The 16,468-nt window shown below is 31.9% G+C and overlaps 1 protein-coding gene across 4 annotated transcripts in view; it reads right to left on the bottom strand.

Moving 5' to 3' along the window:
* Nucleotides 1–16,468, bottom strand: part of jbug (filamin-type immunoglobulin domains fbug) — a 169,667-nt gene that overhangs the window by 87,381 nt on the left and 65,818 nt on the right. For 3 of the 4 annotated variants that reach the window (XM_075311895.1, XM_075311896.1, XM_075311899.1), the window contains exons 3-7: nt 9,951–10,601; nt 7,278–7,583; nt 6,148–7,206; nt 1,197–1,577; nt 776–964 (exon numbers count right to left, since the gene is read on the bottom strand). In XM_075311895.1, coding sequence (XP_075168010.1) covers nt 776–964; nt 1,197–1,577; nt 6,148–7,206; nt 7,278–7,583; nt 9,951–10,601 — 2,586 coding nt within the window. The remainder of the gene's footprint in view (nt 1–775; nt 965–1,196; nt 1,578–6,147; nt 7,207–7,277; nt 7,584–9,950; nt 10,602–16,468) is intronic. The other variant, XM_075311897.1, reaches the window with a different exon arrangement.

The raw sequence follows: 16,468 nt of genomic DNA, 5'->3' as shown, positions 1-16,468 counted from the left end.
AATTTTGTCAAAATTTTAATTTTATGGAAAATTGTGTCAAAATTTTATTTCTACAGAACATGTTGTCAAAATTTTGTTTTTTACAGATAATTTTGTCAAAATTTTATTTCTTTACGAATTTTTGTGAACATTTTATTTTTATAGAAAATTTTGTCAAAATTTTACTACTATGGAAAATTTTGTCAAAATTTTGTTTCTATTGTATATTGTGTCAAAATTTTATTTTTATAGAAAATTTTGTCAAAATTGTATTTTTATAGAAAATTTTGTGAAAATTATATTTTTATAGAAAATTGTATTTTTATAGAAAATGTTGTCAAAATTGTATTTCTATAGAAAATTTTGTCAACACTTTATTTCTAAAGAAATTTTATGATATTTTTATTTCTTTAGAAAATTTTGTTAAAATTTTATTTTATACAAAATTTTTTCAAAATTTTATTTCTATACAAATTTTTGTCAAAATTTTATTTCAATAGAAAATTTTATCAAAATTTTATTTCTACATAAAATTTTGTCAAAATTTTATTTTTTAGAAAATTCTGTCAAAGTTTTATTTCTACAGAAAACTTTGTCCAAATTTTATTTTTAAGTAATTTTTTTTCAAAATTTTATTTTTACAGATAATTTTGTCAACATTTTATTTTTATAGAAGTGTTATCAAAATTGTATTTCTTTACAAATTTTTGTCAAAATTTTATTTCTATAGATGGGATATCTTAATGAATAAACCAAAATATATTGTGCCTTAAAATATTTTTGGTAGATACCTTACCTTATTTAAAGTGGTACTTGGACTCATGCGGTGTGTTGCCGTTGTAATATAGTTGTTCGGTGAATAACGTGGCACTGGTGAGGCAGACATATGTCTGGGGCTAACGCTCAAATTACGTGCAGTTGTTTCATAAGGCAAGGATGTTTTAACAGTCAATGGACTGTGGGTACGTACCTCACTAGAACGGATCTGTGGGTGCAGGTGAAAAAAAACATTTTAAATATTAGAAAAACATTCTTATTCTCAATTAACATTAAATTTGAGGTTAGTAAACAAGACAAATGCATTTTGCAAAACAAACAACAATTTAATATTAGTTTAAATAAGAAAATTAAGTGACAAACATTAAAGGAAACAAAAACAAATATTTAAAGATTAAAGAAAAGAAAAAAAATTTGCTTAGATTTTTTTGTCTATTTACTTCAGATGTGGGACTAGGTGGTATGGGACTCAATCTCGAATTATAGGAGACCGAGCCTCGTGTTACATTGGTTTGTGATCGTGTTTGCTGATGTTGCTGATACTGTTGCTGTAGATCATAGTAATCTTCACGATCTTCACGCGGTGGAGCCAATTTCAAATCACGTTCACTTTTCCTATTACTGTACAGCTCATTCTCCTTGTCATAGTAGTAATCGTTTTTCGAAGAATTCGATAGATTTGAGGCCTTCGAATCACGGCGTGCTGTATTTGTGACATTATACAAATCGATTGAGTTCAGATACTTGGTAGTGGGTGAATCATCATATTCACGTTCCCGATATGATGATTGTGGTGGTGGAGGTGATGTTGCCGATTTATCCTAAAAACAGTGGTTTTTGTTTGTTTGTGTAGTAATGTAATGTGTGTGTGTATAAGAGAAAATGTAATGTATTTGAATTTTGATATATTTTTTTGGTTGGTGGTATTAGAACATTTTTGTCAGTGATCAAGCCGAGATTTGTTTTGTTGAAATATGTTATGAGTTTCAAATACGTATATGTTTATGTATGTTGTGTGTATTTGTACTGAAATCCATTTGTGGAATTCTGAGTTTGATAGGTGATTTATTTAATGGTATTGTGAAGTATGAATTAGGCGGTAAGTCGAAATATTTTATATATAAACTGTTAATAAATATATTGCATACTTTTAGGGCCTCAAGGAAAATATCTTTATATACTTTCATTTCAAAATAATAGATGTGTAACACTACTATTTTTTTTTGTTTTGCCTGCACTGGAAAAAATATTGACCTAATATGAAAGATTATTCAACCTAAATTTTAGGATACTCAATTTACACAATATTAAGCACAAATTGCTTTAAAGTTAAACAAATATTAAAAGTTAAAATTTATTCATCTTTACTTTAAGAATAGTTTTCTTTCAGTTTAGAACAATAATTTGAACAAGGGCAATAATGTGAAATTTGCGTCTCCTGAGATATTTTTTTTTTGTATTTAAAATAAAAAAGTTTTAGAAATAAGCTAGTTCTTATTTTGGGAACTTTGTATCTTTGGTTTAGTTTTTTTATACCCTAAACCACATAGTGGTCAGGGTATAATAAGTTTGATCGGCCAAAAAATGTGCATACCAGAAATATTGATTTTAGACCCTATAAAATATATACCGATCGACTCAGAATCACCTCCTGAGTCAATCTAGCGCTTGGTGTCCGTCCGTCTGTCCATGTATTTGTTGTTCACAGGATTCCGGTCGCAATTATTAACCGATTTGGATGAAATTTGGTACAGGGTGTTTTTTGGGCACAAGGACGAACGCTATTGAATCGGATCAAATTTAGATATAGCTCCCATATATATGTATCGCCCGATTTCGACAAATGGAGTCACGTTGCGATTTTTTACAAACCGATCGTCATCAAATTTTTCACATAGTAAACTTTTTCATCACCCTTTAAGCCTGCAAAATTTAATCGAAATCGGTTCAGATTTAGATATAACTCCCATATATATGTATCGCCCGATTTTCCCAAATTTGGCCATAAAAACCTTCTTTATTAAGCGATCTTACCCAAACTTGGTTTCCACTAATCTTTTATGGTACTGACAATATGTGCCAAAAATAATAGAAAACGGTTCAGATTTAGATATAGCTCCCATATATATGTATCGCCCGATTTTGCCAAATTTGGCCGTAAAACCCTTATTTATCAATCGATCGTACTTAAAGGTGGCTAAATGTAATCTTCTATAGCTCTAACTGTACATGCGAAATTTCATCGAAATCGGTTCCGATTTTGCCAAATTTGGACGTAAAACCCTTATTTATCAACCGATCGTAACCAAGGTGGGCTAAATGTAATCTTCTATGTTTTAGCACTAACTGTATGTGCAAAATTTCATCGAAATCGGTTCAAATTTAGATAAAGCTCTCATATATATGTATCGCCGGATTTTGAAAAATTTGCCCCTAATAACCTTATTTTTGACCATAGGGGCCTCATTCATTAACTGATCGTACTCAAATTTTACACAAGGTAACCTTTTGTAGTATCAATCATACCTGCAAAATATCATACAAATTGGTTCAGATTTAGATATAGATCCCATATATATATGCATCGCTCGATTGTCATATTTGGCCATAATACTCTTATTTATTAACCTATGTTATTCATATTTCAAATTTTTATGTACTAGCTGATCGTATTTTGACTTACATGTAGCTCTTACATAATAATATTGCCCGATTTGTACAAATTTGGATTTATTACCCACAACTAATTGACCGATTTCCTCTTTTTTAATAATGAACTAAATATTAGTGGCGTACTAACTCTTTTGGTGCAAAATAAACTATAGCTCCTAATATTAGACATTTCTGCTCAGATTGTGACAAGACTCCCGTAAACATGTACCCCCTTTTATGTTCTCCAAAACCTATACCAATGATACCCCACAAATGCTTATATTTACTAATTCAGTAGGGGTGGTTTAGGGTGTGATATAGTCGGCCCCGCCCGACTTTCTACTTTACTCACTTGTTTTTTTTTTTTTTAATTAAGAAAACCTATTTTGATTTGAAGATTATAACATAAATCTGGATTTTTAAACTGCATTTATATGGAAAAATCAAAAAGGGAAAGAAAACTCGTCATTTTAAATTCATGGAGCCTAGATTTAAAGCTAAAAGCTCCCTAAAAATCTATTCATTATTAGGCTCGAAATCAGTACCAAAATCGTTTATTGAAGGTTAGGTTAGGTTAGGTTATGTGCAAGCCCGATGTATCAGGCTCACTTAGACTATTCAGTCCATTGTGATACCACAGTGGTGAACTTCTCTCTTATCACTGAGTGCTGCCCGATTCCATGTTAAGCTCAATGACAAGGGACCTCCTTTTTATAGCCGAGTCCAAACGGCGTTCCACATTCCAGTGAAACCACTTAGAGAAGCTTTGAAACCCTCAGAAATGTCACCAGCATTACTGAGGCGGGATAATCCACTTTTTGGTGTTCGGTCGTAGCAGGAATCGAACCCACGGCCTTGTGTATGCAAGGTGGGCATGCTAACCATTGCACCACGGTGGTTCCCTTATGGAAGGTAAAAATCTTTGAATTCAAGTAAATTTGTTTTGAGTGTGTATGAACACTTGATATTTGTAACCAGAGTTTTGTGCTACAAATCGGGAAATAGAGCATGTGAGCACAGTTTAAGGCACTTTTATTTGTAACCCTCTATTATACGAGGGGATATTTGAACGGATCTGCTCGGGCCGTCCCTTTGCTGAATGTTAAAAATTCTTATTCGACCATTTCTTTTCAACTATTCTTTGATCTTGATCTCTTGGCTCTGTATAGAAAGGGTCCAAGGTATTCTCGTTGTTTTCAAACACATGCTTTGGATATTGTTCGCGCAGTTCAGATTACATGAAGGATAGGATTGGTTATATATAGTGACAACTTATTACTTTTATACCCTCCACCATAGGGTGGGGGTATATTAACTTTGTCATTCCGTTTGTAACACATCGAATTATTGCTCTAAGACCCCATAATGTATATATATTCTGGGTCGTGGTGATATTCCGCTAACTACCATGCCAAAATTGGTCCATATCGATCTATAGTTATATATAGCCGATCCCCAAAAATAATCTACCAAAATTTTATTTCTATAGAAAATTTTGTCAAAATTTTATTACTATGGAAAATTTTGTCAAAATTTTTTTACTATACAAAATTTTGTCAAGATTTTATTTCTATAGAAAATTTTGTCAAAATTTTATTTCTATAGAAAAATTTGTCAATCTGAATTATATACATATGGGTCTTTTTTTTTGTTTAATATATACCCCGTATGGACTAGCTTACAATTGAGAAGATGGTGTTAAGAAGTTTTAAGATACCTTGCCATCGGCAAGTGTTACCGCAACCCAATTAATTCGATTGTGGATGACAGTCTTTAGTACAAGTTTCTATGCAATTCATGGTGGAAGGTACATAAGATTCGGTCTGGCCGAACTTAAGGCCGTATATACTTGTTTTGTTTTTTATGATACTACAGTGGTGACTGACGGACTCTGTCCGATTCTGATTTCAATACAAACTTTGTAAAAACTGTAAAAAGCTTTTGGAGAAACCCGCATCACAGATATCAAAACTGATTTAAATACGAAAAACAACTTTGTAAAAACTGTAAAACACAACGAAAAAATTTCCGATGACTAAATTTATCTTATTTTTATTGCAAAAAAATTATATGTTTGTAGTTAAATTTTATTTTGTCTTTATATTTTAAAAATTTTTCCATACTACTGACTTCTAAAATGTGTGTTTCATAGTCTTTCATGTGCGTTCAATATTTGTCAATTCTGTCTGCCAAGCGAATCTATCTCCCGATGTGGTTTCTTATCATGACGGTAATGCTTGAAAGACAATTTTTGTTGTTTTCATTACAATTGGAAAAATCCCCCAAATATTCCCCCTAATTGATGAGTACTTTAAGGATCTAATTAAACAACACTTCAGTAAAATCAATAACCTCATTTATTTAACAATTAGAAATTGATGCTTCAATAAACATTTAAAGTGTCCACGTTGAAAATGTCACAAGTCAATGTTATTTCTTCATTAGCATGCCATCGAAGTGTCACTCGATTGTGGGATGGATGGGCTTAACATTTTACAGCGTTTAGATTTTCGAATGAAAAACAGAGAAAAAAAGCTTCCCTTAGCACCATTAGCATGCAACACACAAATTCAATTAAATATGCCTTATTTCAAAAAACAATGTTATCGCGCAACTGCTACAGTGGCTACTGCACCCTTTAACCAGATTGCCATAGTCAATACCATCACCACTCTTACAACTACCCCACTACCATTACTCCCCCATTGCGCTCTCTAAAATCCTTTATTTTTCTCTTACCTCACTTTCTCTTTTATAGTAACTGGAACTCGTGCGATAATCCGTGGTATCCTGTTTGGGTGAATACTGGGGCGAAAAGGAACGCTGACGCTCTGCAGTATTGGTGTTGATGCTGCTGTTGCCAATGTTGGTGGTGCTAGTGTTCGTATGATGATTCATCAGATCACGACGGGACAACGAAGAAGTGGCCGCATTACGATAGTCATTGTGGCGTGTCGATGTGGTTGAGGTGTAGTGCATCGAAGGACTTTCCGAACGATGTTTGGTATCATGCAGAGGACTACTACGTGTCTTGCCTGAACGTCCCTTGGTGCCCACGCGCATAATGAATGGCGAACCCTTGACATCGTAGCCATTGAAGTAGACATAGACGCGATATTTACCATTTTGTCGTGGCATAAAAGTGACACGATATTTATTGTCGACAATTTTCTCCACCGAACACACCAGGGAACGTTTGTCGTGGACAATGTCAACATACAGCTCACCATTAACTCCCACTCCACGGGCATCTACCTCAAAGGAATGAGCCCTTAGAGGCATAGCCCCATCTAACCCATGAACGGATACTCCCGAAGCATCGAATACAGCACATGTGAAGGGACCACCCTGGATATGGCGACCCTGATAGGTTATGGCAATTTCCCATATACCAGCCTCATCGGGTTTGAATATGGCACTATGACCCTCTTCGACTTTCTTCAGAGGACAATTATGAGAAATACCCGTGGGAGAGACAGCAGTAACGAGAATATCTTCAGTTTTAGGGGCACCAGTGGCATTGACCAAAACCTCAACCAAGCTGCCCAGGGCACAGGGCGCCATACCGGGTGGGGCAACTTGTATGAAACGGGGCAAGACTCTAAAGAAATGCCCACCAAGGCTATCGCCTCCAATTTCGACGACAATTTCATGCATACCATATTTGTCGGGCACATAGACACCTTCGCCATGATTATTTAATTTTATGGATTGAGCATGGCCCGATGGAGGTACGATAAACGCCTTAACGCTTGACATACTAATATCACGTGTCAAGACATCAACACGGAAGTGGGTCTGTAATTAAAACAAAAATGTAGATTATATGAGACAAAGTTAGAAAGAGCATTTTCTCTTTGAATACTCACCGGTTCTCCCACCCTTCCCGAAGTGCTTTCCAAATAGACATTAACTAAATCCGATAAAGGTGGTCTTGGAGGAACCCATTGCAGATGAGCTGCATAAGCCATAATACCTAAATGTTCAACTTCGGGATTGGCCATATCCTTAGCTGTTAAGACTGGTTGAATTCCAAGTTTGGTACCAGCATCTAAAGCCTTGCGTACATTGTTTTCATAGTGAAAGGGATCGGTACTAAGTTTTTCCGGAGCAGGTGCAGGACCACCCAGACCCTTAATTATTTCACATAACACTCGGCCGTCATTCCAATCGGTCTGAAAAAGATGTAAAAGGAAATTAGTGATTTGTATATTAAAAAGTACATTTATTTTTATTTATATAGATTTATTATCGACTTTAACTTGAATTTTCAAATTTAAATTTTAATTTAGTTTTAAATTTAATTTTAATGTTCGTTTAAAATGTAATTTCATTTTTAAGTCTGAGTGGCAAATTAGCAATCCATAGATATTTGAGTATTAACAACTAAGTAAATTCATATACATTTTTTATTTATAACTAAAATTTTGATTTTAATCCTTTTTTAATAATTATATTGCATTCTTTTTTTTATTTTATTTTTTTAAATTTAAATACTAATTTTATTTATATTTAATTTTACTTCATTCAATATTATTTAATCTTATATTTAGTTTAATAATACATATAATTTTAATTTATTTTCTTTAATTTTATTGTTTGTTTCAAATTTAATTGCAATTTTATGTTTTATTTTAAACTGAATTAATTAAAAATTTTAATTTTAATTTACGTTTAATTTTACAATTAATTAATGTTCGTTTAAAATGTAATTTATTTTTAAGTCTAAGTGATCTAAGCATGAAAGGCAAATTAGCAAACCAAAGTTCTATGAGTATTAACAACTAAGTAAATTCAGTTAAATTATTTTATTTATAACTAAAATTTTGATTTTAAGTTAATTATAATAAGTATTATTTTTTCTCATTCTCATTCTCATTCTTATTATTTTTTATTTTATTTTATTTTTATTTATTTTATTTTTAAAATTTTAGTTCTATTTGAATGTATATTTTATTGTACTAATTCAATTTTATTTAATCTTATATTTAATTTAATAATAATTTTAATTTTAAATTTATTTTCTATAATTTTAATGTTTGCTTCAAATTTAATGTCAATTTTAAGTCTTATCTTAAACTTAAGCAATTAAAAATAAAAAATACTTAAATTTAATTTTATATAAAATTCTAATTTATTTTAATTTACACTTAATTTTAATGGTTGTTTAAAATATAATTCAATTTTATGTCTAAGTTGTCAAAAAAATGGAAGACAATTTATAATAAATTTGATTTTAATTATTTTTCAACTTATCATTTTTTATTTTTAATTTTTTAATTTTATTGTTTAAATTTTTATTCTAATTTTATTTATATTTAATTTTACTACATTCAATTTTATTTAATATAAGATTATTTTAATAATAATTTTAAATTTAAATGTAGTTTTAATTTATTCTCAAATTTAAGCTCAATTTTAAGTCTTATTGTAAACTCAATTAATTAAAAAGTTAAACTCTAATTTTAATTTAATTTTAATTCTAATTTATCTTTATGCAATTCATTTATTTTTAATGTTCGTTTAAAATATAACAATCCCAGTAATTTAACAATCCATAATTATCTGAGTATTAAGAACTAATTACATTTAGCTAAATAATTTTATTTATTATTTAATTATATTTTTTTTTTAAACTATAAACTATTTTATGTCTAAGTTGTCAAAAAAAATGAAAGACAATTTATAATAAATTTGATTTTAATTATTTTTCAACTTATCATTTTTTATTTTTTTAGTTTTATTGTTTAAATTTTTATTCTAATTTTATTTATATTTTATTTTACTACATTCAATTTTATTTAATTTAAGATTATTTGAATAATAATTTTAAATTTAAATGTAGTTTTAATTTATTTTCATATTTAATCTCAATTTTCAGTCTTATTTTAAACTCAATTAATTAAAAATTTAAACTCTAATTTTAATTCTAATTTAACTTTAATTATACAATTCATTTATTGTTCTTTTAAAATATAACAATCCCAGTAATTTAACAATCCATAATTATCTGAGTATTAAGAACTAATTAAATGTAGCTAAATAATTTTATTTATTATTTTAATTATAATTTTTTTAATCTATTTTGTTTTTAGTTAGTTCTAATTTTATTTATATTCAATTTTACTACATTATTACATATATTATTATTTCTAAATTTAGTTTAATATTAAATTTTATTTTAAACTTAATTTTATTTTTTTCTTTAATTTTAATGTTTGTTTCGAATTAAATTAAAATTTTATTTAATCTAATTTTTATTTTAATAATACATTTTATTTTAAACTTAATTTAAATTTTTTCTTTAATTTTAATGTTTATTTCAAATTTAATTGTAATTTTAAGTCTTATTGTAAACTTAATTAATTAAGAAATAGATAAATTTCGATAAAAAATTCAATTCAATTTTAATTCCAATTTTAATTATTGTTATTCTTTTAATTTAGTTTATATTTAAATCTAAGAATAACCAAAAATTATAATTTCTTTAATTTTCTAATAATTATTTTGGATTTTGTTTTAAATATTCTCCATCAACTTACCGTGAAATTTTGTACTGGATCTTTAACCTGCGTATTAACCCATCTCATTGTAGCCTTATAACCAGGACCACCTGGTTTCATGAAATAAGACAAATATGTCATACCCGACAATTCATCCAACCATGGTGAAGCCAAATATTCTGGTTCCAAAACTTTAGGCACACCAAATTCACTTTGAGCCAAATTCATGGCATTTGTGCAATTGCGAACACTTTGACTGGGATCCATAGAGCGCCAATGGGGAAACAACCCTGGCTTACAATAATCCAAAAGTGCTGCCAAATTCACACCACTATTCCAATCTGTTGTTAAATTGGTTATTTTACATTCGGGCAATGCTGCTTGCAACCAAGCCAACATTAACTTTCTCGGTGGGAATTTACTTCGGCCAATTTGATAGCGAACAATCAGTGACCAGATAAGACCAAGTATTAATTTAATATTGCCATTGACTATATCCGTATTGCCAATATTCACAAGTTTTATGTGATCAGCTTCTATGGATTTTAAAGCTGTTGCTACATTTTCCAAATAGTGATGTTGATTGGCCGGACGACGATTCCAGGCTGGTTTGAGAGGGCGGGTCTGCAAATTTTCAACCAAAGCACATAGGCAGGTGCCATCACAAAAATCTGTTGCCCAATCGTGCACCTAAAAAGGAGAAATGGAAAATAGGGAAACATTGTAAATAACATATTTATCTTTATATAGAAAAGGCGTACTACAGTATTTAAGGGTTGGTTATGGTCACATCAATTAATTTTGCGCTAATATTTCGACACCATTTTGAAGCCACCTTAGTGCAAATTGTAACATACCCAATCATGTGATCACTCCCACACTTTTATAAAATTTAAATACAATTTCAGCAGTTTATTATATACTCAATAATCATGGCGATATTTCTGTGTATATCTCAACATTAAATTGTGCTGCACTCATTCATATGAAAGATGTTTACTCTTATTTCTAATGACATATTCTTGGAAAGCATGAAGTATGAATTTAATTATATGTGTATCGTAATTTCAATCTTGCACATCATCAATTCCATTTTTATTACTAATAACAATTTCATTTCCGCTAACTTTAATTTCATATGATTGATTCGAGAGCAGTTTGCTATAAAGTTGCAATACATTCCACATTATGTATATACAAATATTATAGCCCATGTTATTACTATTGTATATATGTAAAAAAAAATATTTTCTATTCTAATAATAACACATTTTCTAAACGCAATTGAAGCATATCCAAATTGACTGCAATAGCAAAAACACCCACTATGAAATCCATGGTTTTAAACGATACGAGTATATGCACTATCGCGTTACTTGAAATGCAAACACAAATATAGCAAATGTTTTCAAAACTATGCGAATGGTAAATATTAGAGATGAGGAAACTTTATGAATATAAGATAGGTTTAGGTACAATCACTTATTTATCTGTTAAAATTAATTTAGATTGCTAAAATTTCAAATCAAAAGAAGTTTTTGTAATTACCAGAATATTCGAACATTTTAAAAACTTTCACTTAGAAGTAGATATGAGAAAATATGCAGTTATATTGCCCAGTAATATATATTAGACGATAAGATTGGGTAGTCGAAAAAAATCTTTTCGTTTTCTTTCAATAGGTGTCGTTGGAGTCATCTATGTCCAGTATTGGAAAGGTGACAAAATAATTGGGAATTTCGCTACATTTTGATTTTTATACCCTCCACCATAGGATATATTAACTTTGTCATTGTCATAGGATATATTAACTTTGTCATTCCGTTTGTAACACATCGAAATATTGCTCTAAGACCCCATAATGTATATATATTCTGGGTCGTGGTGAAATTCTGAGTCGATCTGAGCATGTCCGTACGTCAGTCTGTTGCAATCACGCTAACTTCCGAACGAAACAAGCTATCGACTTGAAACTTGGCACAAGTAGTTGTTATTGATGTAGGTCGGATGGTATTGCAAATGGGCCATTTTGGTCCACTTTTACGTATAGCTCCCATATAAACGGACTCCAAAATTTGACTTGCGAGGCCTCTAAGAGAAGCAAATTTCATCCGATTCTGCTGAAATTTGGTACATGGTGGTAGTATATGATTTTAACAACCATGCCAAAAGTGATCCATATTAGTCCATAATCATATATAGCCCCCATATAAAACGATCCCCCGATTTGGCTTGTGGAGCCTCTAAGAGAAGCAAATTTCATCCGATACGGGTGAAATTTGGTACATGGTGTTAGTATATGGTCTCTAACAACCATGCGAAAATTGGTCCACATCGGTCCATAATTATATATAGCCCCCATATAAACCGATCACCAGATTTGACCTCCGGAGCCCCTTGGAAGAGCAAAATTCATTCGATTCGGTTGAAATTTGGTACATGATGTTAGTATATGGTCTCTAACAACCATCCAAAAATTGGTCCACATCGTTCCGTAATTATATATAGCCCCCATATAAACCGATCACCAGATTTGACCTCCGGAGCCTCTTGGAGAAGCAAAATTCATCCGATCTGGTTGAAATTTGGTACGTGGTGGTAGTACATGATATTCAACAAGCATGCCAAAAGTGGTCCAAATTAGTCCATAATCACATATAGCCCCCATATTAACCTATCCCGAGATTTGGTTTTGAACCCTCTTGGAGGAGCAAATTTCATCCGAGTGAGTTGAAATTTGGTACATTGTGCTAGTATATGGGCGTTAACAACCATGCCTAACTAGGTCCACATCGGTCTATAGTTATATATAGCCCTCAGATAAATCGATCCCCAATCACACAAAAATTAGTCCATATCAAGTTCATACTTGTATATAGCCCCCATATAAGCGACCCCTATATTTCAATTCTGACTACCTACGTGCAAAAAGTTCATATCGATTTGTATTTATTTGTAGACTTAACTATACATAATTTTTGTCTAATAAATACCACGTGTGGACTAAATCACAATTGAGAAAACGATGTTAAGAAGGTTTAAGATACCACAACCCAAGTAATTCGATTGTGAATGACAGTCTTTCGTAGAAGTTTCTACGCAATCCATGGTGGAGGGTACATAAGATTCGGCCTGGCCGAACTTACGGCCGTATATACTTGTTTTTTTTTATAAGAAAGGCAAGAATGAAATTTGTGAAGTTTACGGAGATGATGTTAGTTGAACAACATTTCCTCGCTCGCTTCCGTTCTGAAAATTTCGATGAGAGAAATGAACCTCGCCATGATGGACCACATGTGAGACTTAAGTAGCCATGACATCTTCAAGGAACTAAACATTCCTTTTTCAAATAGTGTTGAACCAATTTAAAAAGTTTGACAAGTTCGCTGTTTGGGTACCTCATGCATCTGTCTGTGAAAAATGTTAAGGAGCGATAACATCTGCGGTTCTTTGCTAAAACGAAATGAAATCGAAGCGAATGGTAGCAGAAGATGATTGGATCAAATACGACAACAATGTGCTAAAAGGATCATGGTGTGCTCTTGGCGAAGCACAACAAATGATCACAAAGCCAGGATTGACGCCTCTAAAAGTTATGTTGAGTGCTTAGGTTAGGTTAGGTGGCAGCCCGATGTATCAGGCTCACTTAGACTATTCAGTCCATTGTGATTCCACATTGGTGAACTTCTCTCTTATCACTGAGTGCTGCCCGATTCCATGTTAAGCTCAATGACAAGGGACCTACTTTTTATAGCCGAGTCCGAACGGCCACTTAGAGAAGTTTTGAAACCCTCAGAAATGTCAACAGCATTACTGGGGTGGGATAATCCACCGCTGAAAAACTTTTTGGTGGTCGGTCGAAGCAGGAATCGAACCCACGACCTTGTGTATGCAAGGCGGGCATGCTAACCATTGCACCACGGTGCTTGGAGAAATTGGAAAGAAACGGGCTAACAACTACTTATTTTAGGCTAACTTAGACTATTCAGTCCATTGTGTCTCTCTAATAATGAGTGATGCGTGATACTCAAAAATGTGTCCAGCATTTTGGCGAGCTGATAAACAACGGCTGCAAGTCGTTGTAGGCGTTGGTCGATACTGGGATTGAACCTATGGGCAAGCGGGTTATATCTAATCTAAACTTCACACTAGCAGTTCCAGCGTTGTCGAACTTTATGAAGAGCTTGAAAACAGCAATCAAAAGAACGGATCAATAGTACATGTACACTGTTGTTCTATTGATGGAGTCCGACCACCGCCCATAGCACCAGAAGAAAGAGACCTCCCACGGCAGACCAAGGTAGTTTTTGCCCAAATAAGATCAGGCAAGTGCAGCAGTCTCAATTCCTACTTATCAGTGATTGATAGCAACGTAGCTGACGTACTCGTATTGCCAATTTGCCAAGGGCCACACCACACGCGTCATCTTTTCTCTTGCCCAGCTAACCCAACCCGAATTACCACCAGATCTCTTTGGAAACACCCCACCTTAGTCGCAGAGTTCCTCGATCTGTCCACAAGCTGAAGTACCAAAGCGTATAACATAAAATTGGATGAAATCGCATAAACTGTTACAACAACAACAACAACGACAACGGATTAATAGAAAGCCTTCATCTTCCATCAGGACAATGCTAGACAGTAGGAGAGTTTATCAAGGAAGTTTGGATCCATCTACCAAATAGCCATGAATAGCTACCATTTTATTTAATTAATTCGTCTACTTATTCCAATTTGCTTTCCTCATATCATAACCTCATACATAGACTTTTAATGAATCGATTTTTTAGTAAATATAACCAAGCGAGTGTTTTAATATATTATTTATCAAAATAAACTTCTGATGTGTTAGACAATCGTCTGAAAAAATTGGAAGTGAGTGACACCAAATGGGACACTGGACTACCTTATACTTCTGGTGTTTTAACAATTAATCTAACACAATTCCTATTTTAGTAAGGGCCCATCTAATAAACATTCATCATTCCAATGTATATGTGTACGAGTTGCCTCTCCATACATGTTTGGGAAAAATGCAATGAGTTTTGAAATGTGTGTATACCTAATTATAATTTGCTGAAGCTCATTTGAATAGTAATGAGCTGCAGTAAATTGCACACATTTAAAAGTTAGAAATTTTCAAATATCGGAGACAAATATTTTCACTATGATTCGTTTAAAAATATATCCAAAAGATCAATAATCAATAATAATAAGATAGAAAATATTTAATAGTATTTCAATTGTGGAGAAATTATCGAGAAGTAATAAACACCGATATTAATCAAATTTCAATGTTGAGTATAACATAATAGTTACTTTAGAAGAAAAACTCGAACATTAACTAATTCACTTAATTTGTACACTCTCCATCATAACATGGGACGTTTACTAACTATGTCACTTCGAGTGTACCGCATCGCAAGATTGGCCAAATCAAATTGGTCAAATTTCATCAGATTCGACTGAAATTTGGTGTGCGATATCAGTATATGTCCTCTTGCTACTATGTGAAGATTGGTCCATCTCTAATATATACTCCATATGGACCAACTTACAAGTGAGAATATGTTGGAAGTGTTAAGACATTTAAAAAAAAAAAATAAAACGCTATGACAGTCTTTAGTAGAACTTTGTACTTAATCCATGGTGAAGGGTACAGAAGATTATGCATTCGGGTTTAATTTAATGATTTTCAAATGCAATGAAGTTTTTTTTTAAGCGAACATATTTTGCGGATTTTTTCTGATAGACAGACTTGTTTAGATTTACAAACGGGATATTAAACAAAATAATACTGATATTTCGATAGATTGTAACGTGGAATTGAGTAGAGTTTAATAGATGGTATTTTTTTGAAAATTATTCACAGCAAAAAATTATTGATATAATCTGAACTATTATTAATATTAAGGACAAATTTCTTAAAAAATAACTTTTATTTAGAAGAAAGTTTATAAGATTTGCTTCAAAGTTGTTTTCATTAGGTCACGAATTTTGGCTACTTGGGTCTTTCCGTTAGATGCACATGTTTTTGAATTAAAGAAAATTTTCCTAAAAATAAAGAAACCCAATTTTTTAAGAAATCGTATTTATAAATGATTAAATGATTAAAAGTACAAAACCATCCGAAAGCTAAGATGTATTTTAATGATTTTGCATCTTTTGTTTATAGAGTTTTTAGGAATGAGTTGTACATTTAGGTGTCTGTTATAATTTGGATTTGTACATATCCTCCACCATGGATTGCGTAGACACTTCTACGAAAGACTGTCATCCACAAACGAATTACTTGGGCTGTGGTAATACCGAAGGTATTTTAAAACTTCTTAACATCGCCTTCTAAACTGTAAGTTGGTCCATACGGGATATATATTAGACAAAAAAGACCGATTAAATATGTATATAATTCAGTTTCAGTAATGTGTATATAATTCAGTTCTTGATCGGTATATATAGGGGAGTCTATAAATAATTACGAACCGATATAAACTGTTGCGTGGCAATTAGAGAGCCTGAAGAGATATATGGGGGTCGATTTATATGGGAGCTATATA

Source organism: Haematobia irritans, chromosome 5 (genome assembly GCF_050003625.1).
Source record: "Haematobia irritans isolate KBUSLIRL chromosome 5, ASM5000362v1, whole genome shotgun sequence".
In the NCBI taxonomy this organism is placed as follows: Eukaryota; Metazoa; Arthropoda; class Insecta; order Diptera; family Muscidae; genus Haematobia; species Haematobia irritans.
Note: the sequence above shows the minus strand (reverse complement) of the source record. Positions and strands in the feature narration are given on the sequence as shown.